The sequence below is a fragment of the Pleurodeles waltl genome, chromosome 4_1 (genome assembly GCF_031143425.1).
Source record: "Pleurodeles waltl isolate 20211129_DDA chromosome 4_1, aPleWal1.hap1.20221129, whole genome shotgun sequence".
Taxonomy (NCBI): domain Eukaryota; kingdom Metazoa; phylum Chordata; class Amphibia; order Caudata; family Salamandridae; genus Pleurodeles; species Pleurodeles waltl.
The window spans coordinates 228,730,321-228,750,227 of NC_090442.1; the positions used below are offsets into that span (position 1 = coordinate 228,730,321).

Sequence of the window (19,907 nt, forward strand, 5' to 3'; positions counted from 1 at the left end):
AAACCCTGGTGTAGGAAAGTGCTACTGTTGGCATGGTTACTCCCCCACTTTTTGCCTAGTGTGGATGCCAACTTTGATTGGAAGTGTGCTAGGACCCTGCTAACCAGGCCCCAGCACCAGTGTTCTTTCCCTAAAACTGTACCTTTGTTTCCACAATTGGCACACCTCGGCACACAGATAAGTCCATTTTAAAAGGTACCCAGGGTACCAAGGGCCCTGTGGCCAGGTAAGGTCTCTAAGGGCTGCAGCATGTATTATACCGCCCTAGGGGACCCCTCACTCAGCACATGCACACTGTCTTGCAGGTTGTGTGTGCTGGTGGGGAGAAAAAGAGTCGACATGACACCCCTCTCAGGGTGCCATGCCCACAAACCACCGCCTGTGGCATAGGTAAGTCACCACTCTAGCAGGTCTTCCAGCCCTAAGGCAGGTTGCACTAAACCACAGGTGAGGGCATGGCTGCATGAGTAATATGCTCCTATAGTGTCTAAGTCCATTCTTAGACATGTGTAAGTGCAGAGTAGCCATATTGATATATGGTCTGGGAGTTTGTCATTATGAACTCAACAGCACTATAATGGCTTCACTAAATACTGGGAAGTTTGGTATCAAACTTCTCAGCACAATAAACCCACACTGATGCCAGTGTGGGATTTATTGAGAAATGCACACAGAGGGCATCTTAAAGATGCCCCCTGTATACCAGTCCAACTACTGGTACTAGGCTGACCAGTTTCTGCCAGCCTGCCACACCCAGACGTGTTTCTGGCCACATGGGGTGAGTGCCTTTGTGCACTCTGTGTCCCAGGAACAAAGCCTGTACTGGGTGGAGGTGCTTCACACCTCCCCCTGCAGGAACTGTAACACCTGGCAGTAAGCCTCAAAAGACTCAAGCCTCGGGTTACAGTGCCCCGGGGAAGTCCAGCTAGTGGAGATGCCCACCCCCCAGACAAAGCCCTACTTTTGGCGGCAAGTCTGGCAGGAAAATTAGGGAAAACCGGGAGAAATGAAGACCCCAGCCAGGATCACCCATAAGGGGTCCAGAGCTGAGGTGACCCCCCCTCCCTGCAGAATCCTCCATCTTGGTTTGGAGGACAGGGACCAATAGAGATAGGAATGTCCCCACCCACCAAAAAGGGAGTGGGCACAAGGAGGGTGTAGCCACTCTCAGGGACAGTAGCCATTGGCAACTGCCCTCTGATCCCCAACACATCCCTAAATCTAGGATTTAAGGGCCTCCCTGAACCCAGCTCACTAGATTCTACAAGAAGGACTGCCATCCTGGAAACCCCAGCAGAGAAGAAGGAACGTGGCCACTGCTTTAGCCCCAGCCCTACCGGCCTGTCTCCTGCTTCAAAGAACCTGCAGAAAGACCAGCAATGTGTCCAGCAGGCCCAGTGACCTCTGCCAACTCAAGAGGACTGCCCTGCACCCAAAAGGACCAACTACTCCCGAGGACAGTGGCTCTGTCTGAAGAAACGTACAACCAAGGACTCCCACCTCACTCCAACCCGATGTCCTGTTTGCACCCTGCACCCGGCCGTCCCTGTGCTGCTGAGGGTGTGTGTTTGGTGCCTACTTGTGGACCATCCAGTGCTCTCCTATTCCCCCTGGTTTACCCTCCGAGTCACAGGTACTTCCCTGCTGGCTGACCGGTTTCAGAGTACCTCCTGTCTCCATAGGAGCCCACGTTAAATTTTCCCAACTTTCACCTCTGCACCCGGCCAGCAGCGTGTTGCTAGTGGTGGGTGTTTGGGGTTAACTTGAACCCTAACCAGTGGACTTCCTAAAATCCGGAGACTGAGATTAAGTGTTGTACTTACCTGTAAACAGATCTAACTTTTCTTCCCCCCAGGAACTGATTGAAAAATGCATTGTGTCATTTTTTAAAAGCTTTTTGCCAATAATTCAAAAACTGTATTACTTACCTATTTCAAACGAACTACTGTTGATACCTATGTGAAAGACAAAACTTTTAAGGTACTTATCTGCAACTTGAATCTTATGGTTCTAAAAATAAACTAAGAAAATATATTTTTGCAATATAAAAACAATTGGTCTGGAGTTAAGTCATTGAGTGTGTGATTCTTCTATTGTCGGTGTACAACTAATGCTTTGCACTACACCCTCTGATAAGCCTAACTGCACTACCACAAAGAGAGCATTAGCAGTATCTACTTTGGCCTCTGTTAAGCCACTGGGGAACCCCTGGACTCTGTATATATTATATCTAAGTGAGATATAGTGTGGAGAGCACCAGCTTCCTACACGAGGTGCTTCATAAATGAAGCGATAGCAGGGATCCAGATATGGAAGATACCCTGGCTTCCCAAACTGCACCACCTACCAGGGGTATATACATCTCACTTATAGTCAAGGCGACCGTGGGCTTTTGGGTACAAATGACCCAGAAACTTTCTATCCTCATCTCACGGCTAACACCAATCTTTGTGAATTCCAACTTCCCAGCTGCTCTACATGGGACAGCATTCCTGACCTGGCAAGATGCCAACTGCAAATGAACAAGAGAACTATTTCTCCAAGTTGGCATTGAAGACTGCCCAAGTTCAGGCCACTTATGGCATTCCCCTTACCACACACTGGCGATACATCGCAATTAGACTCTGGGTTACACAGCCATCCATAAGATCCCACGTAAGCCACACTCACTGCTTTTGAACAGTGGCTTCTCACCCATGACATGGATCACAGACTCCTGTCTGACATATATACTTTCCTTAATGCCATGACAGCTCCCACCAAATCCCTGGCAGAGCGCAAATGGGACGAGAATAAACGCACCTTCACCCCTAAGGAATGGACAGGTTCTTCATTGAGCATGCACATCTGCTTATAGTGTTTCTGGTGAAGAAACTTTACTCAAATGTGTGCTTTACTAGTACTGTATGCTTTTCAAAACAATTAAATGGAAGTCAAACGGGGGGAATATTGTTGTCTCCATTGTGGTCATCTAGGCACACACATCCTCTGGCACTGCCCCAAACTTCAACAGAAGTTTTAGGCAATGTTTGTGAAACTTATGACAGACATTCCCAGGTTCCCTAGTTACATTCTATTGGGAATACTCAATGCACTGATTTACACCTTGTGCACCGCAAAGGGCCACGCTATTACTCTTACCCTTTGAGCCGGGAAACAGGTTATACTGTCTAAATGGGGGAACTGTTGGCATCCCATCGTGACTGGAATGGCTGCACAAACTCTGGGGACTCCTGCATATTGAGAGGTAAACTGTAGTTGTGGCCACAACTGCTGCCTGCAATATTTTTTCCTCATGCTGCAGGCAAAGAATTAGAGTCTTGCTCCCAGAGAAGAAGATGGCCCAAAGGTAAAAACATCCCTTGGGCTAAACAAGAGGCTTTATGTTTTAAACTTAGGCTCACAGAAGTCTCACAAGAGTCCCTCAAACCCAATCCTCAAAATACACAAATATTTTTGGAACTTACTCCCACTAGGATAATATATTGTTTAGAATATATATATTCACTGAAAAGGTTAAAGTGATAATATTGTCACTGACATTCACCTAACGATGACAAGATTTTGAAAAAAAAAAAAAACACAGAAATTCACCAGTTCTAGTTAGGTGAGCCAACTATAACTTGCGCCCTGCCATGCACTGCTTATGAACTCCCATATTACATCACTCATGAAATGTTCTATCATATAATATATGACATCATCCAAGCTTATTTTGTACACATTACTTCATAAGAGAGAATGGCATTTGAGGTGTGAGTGTAAGTACAATATTGTGCAGAGTAATATGAAGCATCAGTAACGCCATCACACATACAAATCCCTTAGGGGTAGCAAGTTTGTGTTAAGTGCAACATTGACTCTACACCATACACTTCATGGGTAGCCAAGTTCATATTAACCAACCACAGATAAACCCCATCTGCAGAGGGTGCTCAATCTGTAGGCGACTGTTAAAAAGAAACAGTTCATCAAGATACCCAACTTCTGTTACTTAACTAATACCTTACTATGAACAGTGTATCTCTATCAAACCCTTCACACTCACTGAACCTACAGCAAAAAATGAAATAGACATGAGCAAAAAAGTAGGAAATGTTTTTACTCTATGGAGAGAGTTTAATCTGCAATACACTGCACACAGTGAAACTTTCATGAGAACTACACCAGAGTATTAAGAAATGTATTTAAGAACAGGGTTCACTCTATGCCAAACTTGTCCAAAAAAGAGACTAGTCATTAAAAACATACCCAAGGTTTGAAGATGCTAATGGTCATACTCCCTGCAGCTTTCATACTATGTTGGTCACCTTAACTGTCCATCTTTTGAAGCTAAACAAGCATATGTACATGGATTAGTACCTGATGCACACAGTCTTATGTTGAAATTGACATGCTATGACGATTATTTAAAAACTGTAGGCTGCTTACAATACTACGTATCTACTACGTAGAATCTTTGCCCCATTGGAAACTTTTACTGTAGAACCACAAACATGTCTGGAACATACTGGACCCAAGTCATTGACTGTTTGCACACAGAGATACTGTTCAATACCTCCACATACCTATGATGTATTAGGAGCACATGCATTTTGTAAACACCCATTAGCTGGGCACAAGCTGCACAAAATTAGGTAGATAAATAGAATGGTATTTACCTGCAACTATGTAAATTAGAACACAAACCCATCAGATGATGTAATCAGTGACATCAATGATGCCATTTGATATGCCATCAGTGATATCATAAATGAGTGTTGTAACGTGAGGTCATAAGCAATGCATGGTGAGGGCGCATGTTATACCTAGCACTTCTATCTGGTGAATTTCTGTGGATTTTTGAGTTCCAAACTTTAATGTTGTCACTGACATTCACCCAAATATAACGTCACATTAACCTTTTCTTTCTTCAATTAATGTCTACTTTTTTTTTATGTAAAGTAATATTTTACTACCATATGTAAAGGCACCCCCCGCTGTGCAGAGACTTTAGTCGCAGGTTAACCATCGACAGGCAGTCAACCTATGCTGTGCACGGCCTTCGGAGGGAGGTGTGCAGCTCTCTCCCAGGATCAGTTAAAAAATTTTTTTTTAAAAAGTGGGTGGGGGGATTGCCACATGCCCCCACCCCCAAACCTGAGAAATACCCAGGGCCCATTTCCTTACCTCCAAGCCTTAAACGTACCGAGGGACCCATCCTCTGTGGCCAATGATTAAAAAGGATGTATCACTGAATATTCAGAAACTAAAATTACAATTTCAAGTGCTTAGTGTACGCATTTTATTTTCATCTATCCACTAAACATCTACAATGTTACCCTTTGCATTATTTTCCTGTAAAGGGAGTAACATGCTGGTTTAAAATCAAACTTTCATAAAATGCTGTTGCAAGGTGGGGAACAAATCTAGATCCAACCTCAAAAAGAAAAGGCTTTATTACTGCTTTTGAAGTTTGTTGGTACTATTTGACTGACAGACACCATACAACTTAAGTTTTCGTTAGTTTTGCACCCCTTCTGCTCACCTTTCAAGTTTCAACACAGAATTGAATATTGTTTATCAGAATGAGCTGAAAACGGGTAATGCATTTAAAGTTTTTCCAACTATATTTTGCCCATGGCTCCACAAATCCCTAAAATGTTATTGCGATGTGAAGCCTGCAGGGAACAGCATATGACCATCCCAGTGTTTCCATTCACATTCTGGAAACTTATTTAAGCAGCAGGTGTTCCCAAAAGGAACCAATGCTGCTTTAAAAAAAGACTTTGCGGAACAACTTGGGGAGACCGCTTGCTTCCCAAAAGGCTGCTGTCCAACGTGGACAGGTTCTTCTTTGCAAGTCTGTTAGCACCTCCTTTGAGGAATCAATAACAATTCAATGATTTCCCACCGTAATTGGAGTCACAAACCATTAACACATCTAACGAATCGCTGATTGTGATTTAGTATGAGTTGCTAAACCCCCTTTGCTATTCGATAAAAACTTTTCTGAATCACAAAAGGTGTTAAACACTCAAATGGATTTTTTGGCCGCAAACTCTGAATCTGCACAGCAGTGTGAAACATGACTTAGACTTGCCGCTGCTGGGGTTCTTCTCCTGAGAGGTGTAGCGCAAGCTGAAGCCAGAATTGGTCACTTCTGAATTGGAAATGAAGATGAGAGTAACTTCGGAGCCTTCAGACTTCATGGCGGTCGGAGGAATCAGTCCGCATAGATTGCCTGTAACAAGACAGAGCACCAGAGACAACAAGTGAAAAATAGTCAGATGGAGAGAACTCATTAAAATGGGTGAAATGTCGGATATAAAACGCTTAAAAACGGCGGATGGTCACGAAGAGCCAGCGAACAAAACAAGTTCCTCATATTTAGCGTGAATGTACCATCTACAGTACTCATTCTCGCATGCTCTGCATTACCCCGAAGAATGACTTCCCAATAATTGGGTAAATCAATGTAGCGTTTGGAATGAAGTCATGGTTCAGTTCTATGTACAAATACAGTTCTCCTAAATCACAGTCTGGTCACGGTGTTTGCGTGTGTCCTTTTAAAGACCCAATGCAAGTCACCAAAGTAATCAAAACTTTGCTTCTCTTTAGCCAGAAAGCAATCACGTGTTTTCTTTCCCAACACTTCTCGGATAGGATTCCGTAGAATTCATCATCAAAACATTCACCTTATACGGACAGATGGACTTGCTCGTAGTAAAATACCAGATGAGTTGTGAAGTCCTGACCTGCAGCTAGTTTAAAACATACAGCAGATGCACCAGGGGCCTCAGACTGCTAATCCAAGTGGCACCACTCTCCTACACGTCAACAAAGAACCCCTCGGCAACAATGCACCCAAGAGCTCGGCTGGTGGTTCTCTGCTTCAACAACTCGAAATACATTTTATTGGGGTTTAGCAGTGGTCGAAGTGAGTGACTCTCTTGGGGACGCCATACACAATCTTTAAATTGCAAAACAGTTCCACTACATTTTTGTTAGTTCTTTATTAGTTCCATTGGGGTTTCCTGTACTATGAAGCCAATGGAGAGACAGCAGACTGATTGAAGAAACAAGCCTTCTAAGCAGAGTGGCTGATAGCTGAAAGAAATGTAAATGGGTATAATTGGTCAGTTACCAAATCTTAACACAATTTGAGAACCAGCATCTGGCTTTAGTTGAGGGTCTTCGGCGGCTACATAGTGACAAAGTTTTATTCCTTTTGAGAGGTAGTGATTTGTGCTTTCAGTGACAGACGAACTTCGTAACACTATAAATACAAATGTCACTATTGCCCATGGCGCCAGCCAATATCCAAGTCTGTGACTGGCTGGTTACATGCAGACATTTACAGTAATCTCATTAACCAACTCAACTTCTTAATGTAAAATTGTCAATTTCCCATCGATTGCTTTAAATTTCATTTTTCATTTAAGATGTGTGCGTACAGCATCCATTTGAGAACATCCTCATTCCTCAACCCTAATTCTCACATCTACCTCTCATCCATCATACATCATCCCTACTTCTCATCCATCATCCATCAATCCCTACTTCTCTTCCATCATTACCTACTCATCCCTACTCCGCATCCATCATCCCTACTCCGCATCCATCATCCCTCAGTCATACCAACACTTTCAGTTTTGTGAAACCTACCTTCACATTGATTGGCTGGCAACATCCAATCAGAGTGATGAGAGAAGCCTGCATTCTATTTCACTGAAAAGCAGCCTTCTCATTGCATGTGCTGGGTGAAAACAGATGAGAGGAAATGCAACTGTTTCCAGTGAATTTAAGGCTGTACAACATTTCATTTTATTTAACTAAGTGTTTTTCTATTTAGGCAGGCCTTTGTAGAAAGCTCTGCTGGTTTGGGAAATACAGGGAGCCCACAGCTTGGGCCATAAATCAGCTCTTGAGAAAGGGTTATACAGTTCATCCGAAAACCTTAGTTTACACAGAGGTTACCAGCCAGCACTTAATTTGCTTAGCTACCTCATCATCAAAATTAGTCACTATTCTGTGGCAATTTAATTGTTGTATTCACGTTTATTCATACATGGAGTCTTTAATTTCTGAGAGTCTAAAGTTTAGCCTACAGGTTCCTGTGTGCACTGCAAATATTAATACTGAGAATTTGGGCCAAAGAATGCAAAGTTTATATTTTATCAGCTGGCCGAATAAACCTTTCTTCACATAGTCATCAACGACCTTCAGTATATGCATTATAGCAGTATAACTGGATTAAAAAATTAAGACTGTGCACTGCAGATGACACATGGAGCCAGGTGTGCATCCGCGGCTGCTTTGACATGAAACTGAGTCAAGCCAAAGGTATTCACAGCCAGCTTAGTCTCTAGAGGCCCAGGTAGCAGAACAGAATAAAGCAGCAGGGGTTTGCACAAGTGCTTAACTTGTCAAAGAGTGCTGGTGCCCCAAGCTCTGCTCCGAGCCTGTGACCAGAGCACTTAAATGCCCAGGGGCGGCTCCTCCACTATGGCAGAGGAGCGTCGCCCCCTCCCCCCCTGCAAGCAGCTGCAAAACACACTAAAAACATAATAAACTATGTTTATTATGTTTTTATTGGAAAAGGGGCAGGCCATGGGCACGGCAGGAACAGAGGTGCACTCCCACTCAGTGTGCATGTATGTTTGGCCGGCCTTCTCGGGCCAGCCAAACATATATGCGTACTAGGCTCTCTCCAACCCGGGAACGCAGTGTTGGGTTGAAGAGAGCAGGAAGAGGCTCCCACTCTGCCTCGGAGCACCATGGCGGGGCACTCCATCCAATCCTACTGCTGCTTTCATGCTGCTGGCGGAACGAAAGCAGCAGTAGGATTGGATGCAGGGCAGGCTGGGATCCTGTGCCTGCACTGCAAGACCAGATTGTTGTGGGAAAAAGGTACCTTTTTTTGTCATCCCACCACACGTCACCCCGCCCCTTTTCATTCCTGCGAGCCACAACTGTAAACGCCAGTGTGTTTATTGCCAAGGCTAGTATTCTTTAATCCAGTTAGACAATCCTTGCCCCTTTATCTCACTCTTACAGGCTTCCACTTCCTCCCTTTGTGATGATTTTGGCGTCTCTTTTCCATATGTATTTTTCCTCTTGCACTCGGTCAATACCTGGTGCGGGAAAATAAGCGTGGATTCCCAAAAATAAATGCCGGTGCCTCCCACCAGCTCAAATTAAGCACTAGTGTACAAACATCCAGAATATACCAGGCATGAGTAAACCTTCTGCGGCAGATGTAAGGGGACCGGAAGATCTGTATAATACAACCCGCTGTTACCATGCAATGAGCGATCAGAGTTATGCATATTGTTTCTTGCCTTGGGCTGCAGTGATAACATAAGAAATTGTACCCACACAATAATTTACCAAAGTTATGTAATGCATGGGAGAATTAGATAGGTTGTTGTTTAGAATACCTCGATTCTCTGCTGTGAGGCTCGTTATATAGTTCGTACCTTTAACATTTGCAACTGCTGATGGAGCAAGATTAAAAAAAAGCAGAAATGCCTAGGTCTGAAGCAAAAAAAGGCCTCTGCTCCAAGGTCAAGCATGTGCACACACTCTGAAGTGGACTACAACAGGACACAGACTACTTGTCTCTTCCACTTCCTTGTGCACAATGCCGTTGCAGGGCACGAAGAAGAGAGCAAGGGACAGAAAATGGCCAATCACTGCATGGCTTCACTCTAAAGCCAATGACTGTTTTGAAGCCATGCACTGATTGGCCATGTTTTGTGAACATTCCAACACCACTCTGCATTATGTGTACGGGACTACAGGCCTATTTGCATCTCCTGAGACAATCCGCATGTTGCTCCTTTGCTGTTTATATTAGCAAACAGGAGTGCAGCAGCATGATTGGCTGGGAGCAGGGAAACCCAGCCTCTCTTAGGAGACTAGGGGTCTGTGATTTCCCCCAAGCTCACTAACAGTGGGCATTAGGAGAGACCTCAAGGGCATGTCAGGCTAATCAGAGAAAGGCACCTGTCCAAGCTCACATGCGTACTTGGATTTCTTACCCTTAGGTGCTTACTCAGCCTGATTTATATAAGCCCCAAACCCAGCTTCAGGGAGAGGCACCCAACCGTGCCCAAATTAAAACCAACATTGGCAAAGCCAATAGGTCTTGCTCCTGTGAGAGCTAGAGGTAGAGATATTAGGGTTGTAAATGTGGTGTAGAGTGTAAATATGTGGGTTGGACTGGAATGGTTAGTTGTGGAATTGTGTGGAGTGGAACTGTGCGGTATGGATGTGAATTATGTGGCATGCTGTGCAGTGTAAGTATGTGGACAGAAATTATGCGGTATTGAGTGTACTGGAATGATATGGAGTGGGATTGTGTGTCATGGACTGTAATTATGTGGAATGGTATTTTGTGGAGTGGTATGTAGTGGAGTTTAATTATGTGGTGTGCTGTTAAATTTTGTAGCATGATGTGGAATTCTGTGGTGTGGATTGGATGTACGTGTTGTGCAATTATGTAATTGAGTTAAATTATATGGTTTAGTGTCAGATTGTGTGGAATGGAAATGTGTGAAGTTGAATTGTGTGGCGTGGAACCGTGGCATTGAGTAGAATTAGGCTGATTGGAAATATGTGGCATCATGAAGTGTATTCATATGGATTGTTGCTATCCGACAGTGGTTTTATGTAGGGTATATTTATGTGGCACTGGTAAATCTGAAACCAGCTTCTTCTGTGCCCAGAGATGGCTGGTTGCCACAGCCAACCAGAAGGGTGGTGGGAAGCTGGCTACACCACCTACGAGCATCAGATTAATGTCAGAAATGAGTTGTTGGTATACATGGCTACCAGAGGTTAGGGAGAACCAACCTAAACAGAAGGCAGCATGCTGGGTAGAGGGCACATTCACTCACTGAGTATAAAACAGCAATTTATGACCTTCAAATGACTCTTATATTTGCATTCCTGGAGGCGCAACTGCTCAATGAGGGGCTAGCACAAGCCTAACCACAATGCACCGCAGTGATACGTATGCATTCCTTACTTACTTACGGTAACACGTCAACACACATTTCACTTTATTTTCAGACAACACAATACGCCATCCCTGGACATGCAAAGAGGTGGGAGGAGGCTGGGATTGCCAAGCCTCAAACAGGGAGGGCGTGTCCCTCTCTGCCCGGCAATGACAAGCATCCGATTCAGATGGTGTAATTCCTTTGGCCTGTCCTGTCACTCCTGTGATGATTATTCTTAGGTCCCTCACCCACCACCTCGGATGACCGAAAACAATGCACTTCTGTTACCAAACTTGAAAGAATGAAGTATTGAGACAGCTACAGTGTAATCCACTGTGTAACACCTGTAACAAACACTGGTGTGTGCAAGATGTAGGTACCAGGCAATGTGTGAGCAGCCACCTGTGAAACATTAATCTTTACAAAATCAAATGTGCCGCCCAAAGCCAAGAATGCTGCGTGACCGAGGGAACCTTACAACCAATAAGGTGTGATCCACCTTGAAAGTTCCAGATGTACCTGGCACCACAGGCCAGGACTGCTCATAGGTTTACACCCCTCCCCCAAGTGACTTATTCATATCAAGGTTCGATGCTTTGTCTGTGTGGCCTTGTAAAAATATAAAGCGCTTGAGGGCCTGCTGAGTCTTTGAAACTAATATGTTTATAAGGAGAACTGAGGAAGGAGCACATTTCTCAGCATTGCTCTGGTTTCAGGTCTCCTTTTAACTGACTTAACGGGGTGCTTCAGTGACAGGTGAAAGGGGGGGTAAATGTTAATGTTCTACTTAGAGCACTGTGATAGAACAGGGACTAACTAATTTTTGAAACAGCAGAGGCCAAAGGTGGCCTTGGAGGGTGCCGTCAGCTCTGCAACTACCCATGGGCCTGGGCACCAACAGCCGCACAAGCCACCCAGCTGTCCAGACAGGGATGTAAATTCACACTCATGGGGGCCACTGGGGAGCAGACTCCTTGTAAAATTAAATCTGGTGCAATGAAGGTGCACAATAAATCACTACCCTGAAGACTCCCTGGGGTTGGGGGTGCTGGGGGGAAGCGAGCAGGGCACATCTGTCTGCTCGAGTAAAATATCTCTTAGAAGTTCATTTGATTAGATAAACGAGACAGCATCTACTACATGCAGAGGGAGCATCTGTGAAAATACCTACATCCAACTGCCTTGAATTCCTCCAGATTATAGAGTGGGGAAGTATCAAACTGCTCCCAGAGTCCTGGGGGTCTGTTCACAGCAGTGAAGAACTAGGTCTCATTTACTGCACAGGAAAAGGGAGGGGGCAGGGGAGGACGGCTGAAGCAGCAAAGCGGGAGGGGGTTGTGAGATGGGAGATATCCTCTCACTTTAACGCCAGAGAAAGTAAATTAAAGTGTCCCCTCAAAAACAGCATCTGACAGTCTATGTGAGGCGATAATAATTACAGCCCTGTTTACAGGCCTGGAGCTCGGAGCCACTGAATATATCAAACACTCTTGTGAAATGCTCTTAGAGGAAAGGAAAAGTAATCCCTAAACAGATGCTAATATTGGGACAAGTGGAAGGCTACAAGTAATGCAGCGCTGCTCCATGGAAGTGAACAATCGTTGAAAAGGAGGGGCGAATAGGCAAGATTTTCCAGTTGTAAGGAAGTACTTTTACATGACACAAAGAAACACATGAAAAGCAGTGAGCATGCATTAACTCCACAAAGTATATACAACATGTCTAAAAGATATAGCTCAAGCACTTTCTAGACTTGACTAAAAAAAATTAAAAAAATAAAATAAAAAAAACACACCATGGCCAGAAAAATAACCATGAATTTAACATTTAATAAGGGGGGCAACAAATTCCTGAGGACAATGCCCTAAAGAGGAAAAGCCCCTGGCTAAAAAGGTAATGTGCCAGCCTTGCACCTGGCCAATAAAAAACATCATGGATGGAATGCTTGAATTTATCTAAGCTACTGGCGATAACTCAGGTCACATTCCACTACATTATATTTCTACTCACTAGGTCACTGCAGACAGAGGTCCTCATTACGCAAATCAGTACTCGTGGGACCAGCCCATTCCACGCCACCAGAGGAGACTCCTTTCTAAAAGGAAATGGCAAACCCAGAACTCTTAAAATATGTGGGCCTCTACAGTAGGGTGCACTTACGTCCTATAGCAGAGTGACCATGGGACCCACACATAGGCATATACATTGCACTTGGGGCATCAACTGCAACAAAGAGCAGGGAGATAGATAGAATGTTTGAATTATTCATACCCACTGCTGATCGCCAAGGGCTGTTTTCCCGTTCATCCCTTTTCACCCACCAGGCTACTTAAGACAAAGGTCCACTTTTATGAAAATCAGTATACTAACCCTCATCCCTTTCCTGGATGAAATTACAATTTTCTCTGCCGTTTGATCTACAATCTAGTGCTTCTGCCAACTACTTTTGAATGCAGTGTACTACCTCATTTATAAGAGCTTGCAGTTGTGTATTAAATCTAAACTACAGTTTTACTTCTCCCACCTCTTACTCTTTGTTTACTGCCATTACCGATGGGTAACCTGACCAGCATCTCTTCTTGGAGGTGCTACAATTTAAGCTACACATTTCTAAACAGTACAGCCAAGCCAGTGTTCTCTATACTTAGACCTGCACATGCCTGCCTCCCTCAGACAAACACCTTAACAAGACAATACCCATGCACGTTTCAGAGCACTTCTCAGTAGCTCACGCACATAAGTTACTTCATCCACTTGCTCTTCCAACTACACCTGCTAACTCCAGGAGCCAGTGAAAGTATAATTATCCTCAGATGATGGGGAGGAAGGACAAATGGAAGGCAGAAATGTCAGGCTCCAGGGCATGGTCTCACCACTAAAACCTAAGGATTTCAACAGTGAGTATGTCAGAGGTGACAATGGCTATCGTGTGTATTATTATATATATTTTTTTTAAGTCCCTCTCAAGATATGCTGTTGATTCCAGAAGTGTAATGAAGTAATCTGTTGTTTATAAGCTTAAAAGATCAGGGGTACCTTCACTGGATGCATACCCAATACCTAAAGAATAACCATAAGTACCAGACCTCATCTACAGTTCTCACATGACACGGCAGACTATCAGTAATTAGAGATAGTGGAACATTGTGGTAACAGCATTAATCAACTGAGATAAAATGCCAATACTACAATGACATGGCATAAAAGGCTTTTACGGTATAAATTAATTGGAAGATGGCAAAGGGATATTTATGTGCAGCTAATTTACTTACGCAGTAACTTCTTGAATTCACCAGTTCCTTCATAGATCATCAGCTGGTCTTGACACCCGTACTGTGCCTTTTCAGTGTTAAATTCTTCTACGAAAATCGTGATTACGGAGGTGAGGTTGGCTATGATTCTCCATTCACAGCTATTGATAAACAAACATCAACAAATCATAACACCGCCAAATTATAAAATGTGGCTAAAATATTTAAAAGAACCATTTAGAGTTACAGATCAATCCTAAAAGGAAATTAAGGTTTAGAATTGTAAACCTTGCAATGCTTTCACATAACGGTTGTATTGTATGATTACAGTACCCTCAAACTAGCTAGCTTGGCTGCAGGCAGAAGAACCTTCATGAGTTTGGGAAGATAGCACTAGAAGAGTCCCTCAATAGGAGATTTTTTGGGATCCAACTGCATTTAGAAATATCCGTGAGCAGGGCCTAGACAATGACATATTTTGGTCTTTCGCTATAGAGTAATCTTGTGCTCTAGGAATTCAATATATAATTCATTTAATAGAAATATATTTTTTTTAAATGGTGTAATTATCAGTTACAATTCTCAAAAACATTGTCTTTCACCCAAATACACTTAAATCAGTTTTCCAACAAATAAATAACCAAAAAAGGGATAAACCAGTATGGCTTTTTGATTGGTCAAGAAGATAATTTTATATCAATAATCATAAGAAGTTTACGTTTGGGGACACAATACATTGGGAACCATGTTTTGCTATGGGCATTTGCAATTCAGAACATTTGGTAAAAATAACTGCAAAAAGGTGGTATTGGGGTCGTCTCAATTTGCAAAAGAGTTGTTCATTTTAGAGCACAAATAAACCAGATGTGTTTGCAAAACTGGCATATTTAGAAAGGGCCAATAATTCAGCATTTTCACGATTGACACTTATTTCATATATAACACTTCACAACAGTTATTGCTGTCTCAGAATATTATAAATTACAAGTGATGGTAATATGTAACCTAATTTTACATTATCAACCTTGGAAGGATGAAAGGCACAGTAGCCTGTCATACATCATCATTGCATATGTCCGTGATAAGCTCTTAACTCGCAGAGTGCCCTAGAGGGATTGTCTTGTGTACCATGTAATTTTAGCAATTGCCTTATGAATAATATACATCACCCTTGCTTGGCACACCAGGAGTGACTACCCACTGTGCTAGCTGATCCTTTTCAAAAGTTTAAGTTCACTCACATGGATTGGATGTACAGAGCTCCTGTAGAAATGTAAAAAAGTATGTGGCTGTCTCAACGTGGATAAAATACTAAGCCTTCTTCATTTTTCCGATTTACCAGTGTCTGCTACAAGGCTTAACAAGAAAGCCATACCTTGAACCAAAATGCACTCAAAAATACTGTCCCGACCAGCTCAGTGTGTGAAATTCATGGTCTAGCTATGGTACTCACAATGCAATTGAGAGGAATTTCCTGGCTTTCTAAGAAAGTTTACAGTTAGAATCGCCTGTGTCAAACTTTGGTTAAAATGTGCATTATAAGGAAGATACATAACTGTTAGACTTTTTCATCCTTGGCTTGGTCTCCCTTAACTTTTTGCCTCTGTTCCCCAGGTTGTTGATGTGTGCTGGACTCTGATTTTACTGTTTTTGTTACTCTGGGCACTTTTCCACTGCTAACCAGTGCTAAAGTGCAAGTGCTCCTTTACAAAATGTGTATGCATTTGGCTTATCTATGATTGGTATATTTGGTTTACTAGTAAGTCCCTAGTAAAGTGCACTGGAGGTGCAGGGCCTGTAAATAAAATGCTAATAGAGGGCCTGCAGCACTGGTTGTGCCACCCACATAAGTAGCTCTGTAATCATGTCTCTGACCTGCCACTGCAGTGTCTGTGTGTGCAGTTTTAACTGTAAATTCAACTTGGCAAGTGTACCCTCTTGCCAGGCCTAAACCTTCCCTTTTCTTATGTCAGATACCCCTAAGGTAGGCCCTAGGTAGCCCCAAGGGCAGGGTGCAGTGTATGGTTAAGGTAGGACATATAGTAATGTGTTTTATATGTCCTGATAGTGAAATATTGCTAAATTAATTTTTCACTGTTGCAAGGCCTGTCCCTCTCATAGGTTAACATGGGGGCTACCTTTAAATCTGATTAAAGTGTAGATTCCCTTTGAGAGCGGACAGATATGTGGAGTTTGGGGTCTCTGAGCTCACAATTTAAAAATACATATTTTAGTAAAGTTGATTTTAAGATTGTGTGTTTGAAAATGCCATTTTTAGAAAGTGAGCATTTTCTTCCTTATACCATTTCTGTGACTCTGCCTGTTTGTGGATCCCCTGTCTGGGTCAGTTTGACAGTTGGGCTGGTTGCACCACACACCAGACAGTTACACAAAGGGAGCTAGGGTGTAGACTTCATTTCCTGATGAGCCATCTGTGCTAGGAGGGAGGGGAGGAGTAGTCACTTTCACCTGAAAGGGCTGTGTCTGTCCTCACACAATGCAGTCTCCGACCCCCTGGTGAGTGTCTGGGGCCTGGGCAAGGCAGGATTTCACATTCAAAAGAGACTTTACTTTGAAGTAGGCCTACTTCAAAGGAGAAATTGGGTATAAGAAGGGCACCCAAAACCACAGACTTTAGATCACTTCTGGATATCAAGAGGAACTTCTGTCTGGAGAAGAACTGAAGAGAAGAAGAAGACGAGCTAAAGAGCTGAAGAGCTGAAGAAGAAGACGAGCTAAAGAGCTGAAGAGGAAGACGAGCTAAAGAGCTGAAGAGGAAGACGAGCTAAAGAGCTGAAGAGGAAGACGAGCTAAAGAGCTGAAGAGGAAGACGAGCTAAAGAGCTGAAGAGGAAGACGAGCTAAAGAGCTGAAGAGGAAGACGAGCTAAAGAGCTGAAGAGGAAGACGAGCTAAAGAGCTGAAGAGGAAGACGAGCTGAAGAGCTGAAGAGGAAGACGAGCTGAAGAGCTAAGAAAGACGAGCTGAAGAGCTAAGAAAGACGAGCTGAAGAGCTAAGAAAGACGAGCTGAAGAGCTAAGAAAGACGAGCTGAAGAGCTAAGAAAGACGAGCTGAAGAGCTAAGGAAGACAAGCTGAAGAGCTAAGGAAGACAAGCTGAAGAGCTAAGGAAGACAAGCTGAAGAGCTAAGGAAGACAAGCTGAAGAGCTAAGGAAGACAAGCTGAAGAGCTAAGGAAGACAAGCTGAAGAGCTAAGGAAGACAAGCTGAAGAGCTAAGGAAGACAAGCTGAAGAGCTAAGGAAGACAAGCTGAAGAGCTAAGGAAGACAAGCTGAAGAGCTAAGGAAGACAAGCTGAAGAGCTAAGGAAGACAAGCTGAAGAGCTAAGGAAGACAAGCTGAAGAGCTAAGGAAGACAAGCTGAAGAGCTAAGGAAGACAAGCTGAAGAGCTAAGGAAGACAAGCTGAAGAGCTAAGGAAGACAAGCTGAAGAGCTAAGGAAGACAAGCTGAAGAGCTAAGGAAGACAAGCTGAAGAGCTAAGGAAGACGAGCTGAAGATTTAAGGAAGACGAGCTGAAGAGCTAAGGAAGACGAGCTGAAGAGCTAAGGAAGACGAGCTGAAGAGCTAAGGAAGACGAGCTGAAGAGCTAAGGAAGACGAGCTGAAGAGCTAAGGAAGACAAGCTGAAGAGCTAAGGAAGACGAGCTGAAGAGCTAAGGAAGACGAGCTGAAGAGCTAAGGAAGACGAGCTGAAGAGCTAAGGAAGACGAGCTGAAGAGCTAAGGAAGACGAGCTGAAGAGCTAAGGAAGACGAGCTGAAGAGCTAAGGAAGACGAGCTGAAGAGCTAAGGAAGACGAGCTGAAGAGCTAAGGAAGACGAGCTGAAGAGCTAAGGAAGACGAGCTGAAGAGCTAAGGAAGACGAGCTGAAGAGCTAAGGAAGACGAGCTGAAGAGCTAAGGAAGACGAGCTGAAGAGCTAAGGAAGACGAGCTGAAGAGCTAAGGAAGACGAGCTGAAGAGCTAAGGAAGACGAGCTGAAGAGCTAAGGAAGACGAGCTGAAGAGCTAAGGAAGACGAGCTGAAGAGCTAAGGAAGACGAGCTGAAGAGCTAAGGAAGACGAGCTGAAGAGCTAAGGAAGACAAGCTGAAGAGCTAAGGAAGACAAGCTGAAGAGCTAAGGAAGACAAGCTGAAGAGCTAAGGAAGACAAGCTGAAGAGCTAAGGAAGACAAGCTGAAGAGCTAAGGAAGACAAGCTGAAGAGCTAAGGAAGACAAGCTGAAGAGCTAAGGAAGACAAGCTGAAGAGCTAAGGAAGACAAGCTGAAGAGCTAAGGAAGACAAGCTGAAGAGCTAAGGAAGACAAGCTGAAGAGCTAAGGAAGACAAGCTGAAGAGCTAAGGAAGACAAGCTGAAGAGCTAAGGAAGACAAGCTGAAGAGCTAAGGAAGACAAGCTGAAGAGCTAAGGAAGACAAGCTGAAGAGCTAAGGAAGACAAGCTGAAGAGCTAAGGAAGACAAGCTGAAGAGCTAAGGAAGACAAGCTGAAGAGCTAAGGAAGACAAGCTGAAGAGCTAAGGAAGAAAAGCTGAAGAGCTAAGGAAGAAAAGCTGCCCTGCCTGTGACTGTGCTTTGTGGAGCTATCCTGCAGTTGCTGCTTCTACCAGAGTAAGAGGGCAAAGACTGGACTGTGTGTGCCTTCCATCTTGAGAAGAAATCTCCAAGGGCTTCTTTTAGAGCTTGCCTCCTGTTTGAAGTCTCAGGGACAGCAAAGACTTCTCTCTGCCAGCACCTGGAGTCTCTGGAGAGACTCCTACTCTGTCCTGTGGTGCCCATCCAGTTCCTGGGACCCTGAAAGGAGAAGCTGGCAGCCTGTAGACAAGGAAATCCATGCACAGAGTGCCGTGCGGGGAAAAGATCGGCACTACCCCGATCTGCGGTTGAAGAAACAACGTGCCGCCGGCTCCGCAGCTGAGAATCGATGCTCACAGGAAACACGACTGAAGAATCGACACACGGAGCAGGGGAAATGACGCGCAGCATCTCTGACGGAGGCTGAGCGATCACAACCCATACTGCGGGGTTTTTCGGATCATCGTGTGGCTGGATTTCCGACTCAAGTACCGCTGGGCCTGCCCGGACCCGAGAGTGCTGACTGGATTGACGCATCGCATTCCTGCGGAGAAAAGAAAAGACGCGCCTGACCCGGCGAAAGGAGAAACAATGCAAGGTCCTGCTCGTGAGTGAAATCAACGCATCGCAAGCCCTTTTTGACGCGCCCTCGCCCATGCTCGGTTGTTTTTGACGCACCCCAGGTACTTTTTTCACGCTGACAGTGTTAGTGTGTGTTTGAAACTACTTAAAGACTCTTTTTGCATTTTTACTAATAACTTGACTTGTGTATGGTGGATTGTCGTCGTTTTGGTCTTGTTTTGTTTAGATAAATATTTCCTATTTTTCTAAGCTGGTGTTGTGTCATTTTGTAGTGTTTTCATTAAGTTACTGTGTGTGTTGGTACAAATACTTTACACCTAGCATTCTGAAGTTAAGCCTACTGATCTGCCAAGCTACCAAGGGGGTAAGCAGGGGATAGCTGAGGGTGATTCTCTTTTACCCTGACCAGAGTGAGGGTCCTTGCTTGAACACGAGGTAACCTGTCAACCAAAGACCCCATTTCTAACAATAACATAATAAGAACACTGACAGTAACAC

The 19,907-nt window shown here is 44.0% G+C and overlaps 1 protein-coding gene across 2 annotated transcripts in view; it reads right to left on the minus strand.

Annotated features, from left to right (window-relative positions):
• OVCH1 (ovochymase 1) overlaps positions 1–19,907 on the minus strand; it is a 1,177,845-nt gene that overhangs the window by 279,266 nt on the left and 878,672 nt on the right. The window contains exons 25-26 of one of the 2 annotated variants that reach the window (XM_069228187.1): positions 14,261–14,400; positions 6,083–6,223 (exon numbers count right to left, since the gene is read on the minus strand). In XM_069228187.1, coding sequence (XP_069084288.1) covers positions 6,083–6,223; positions 14,261–14,400 — 281 coding nt within the window. The remainder of the gene's footprint in view (positions 1–6,082; positions 6,224–14,260; positions 14,401–19,907) is intronic. The other variant, XM_069228188.1, reaches the window with a different exon arrangement.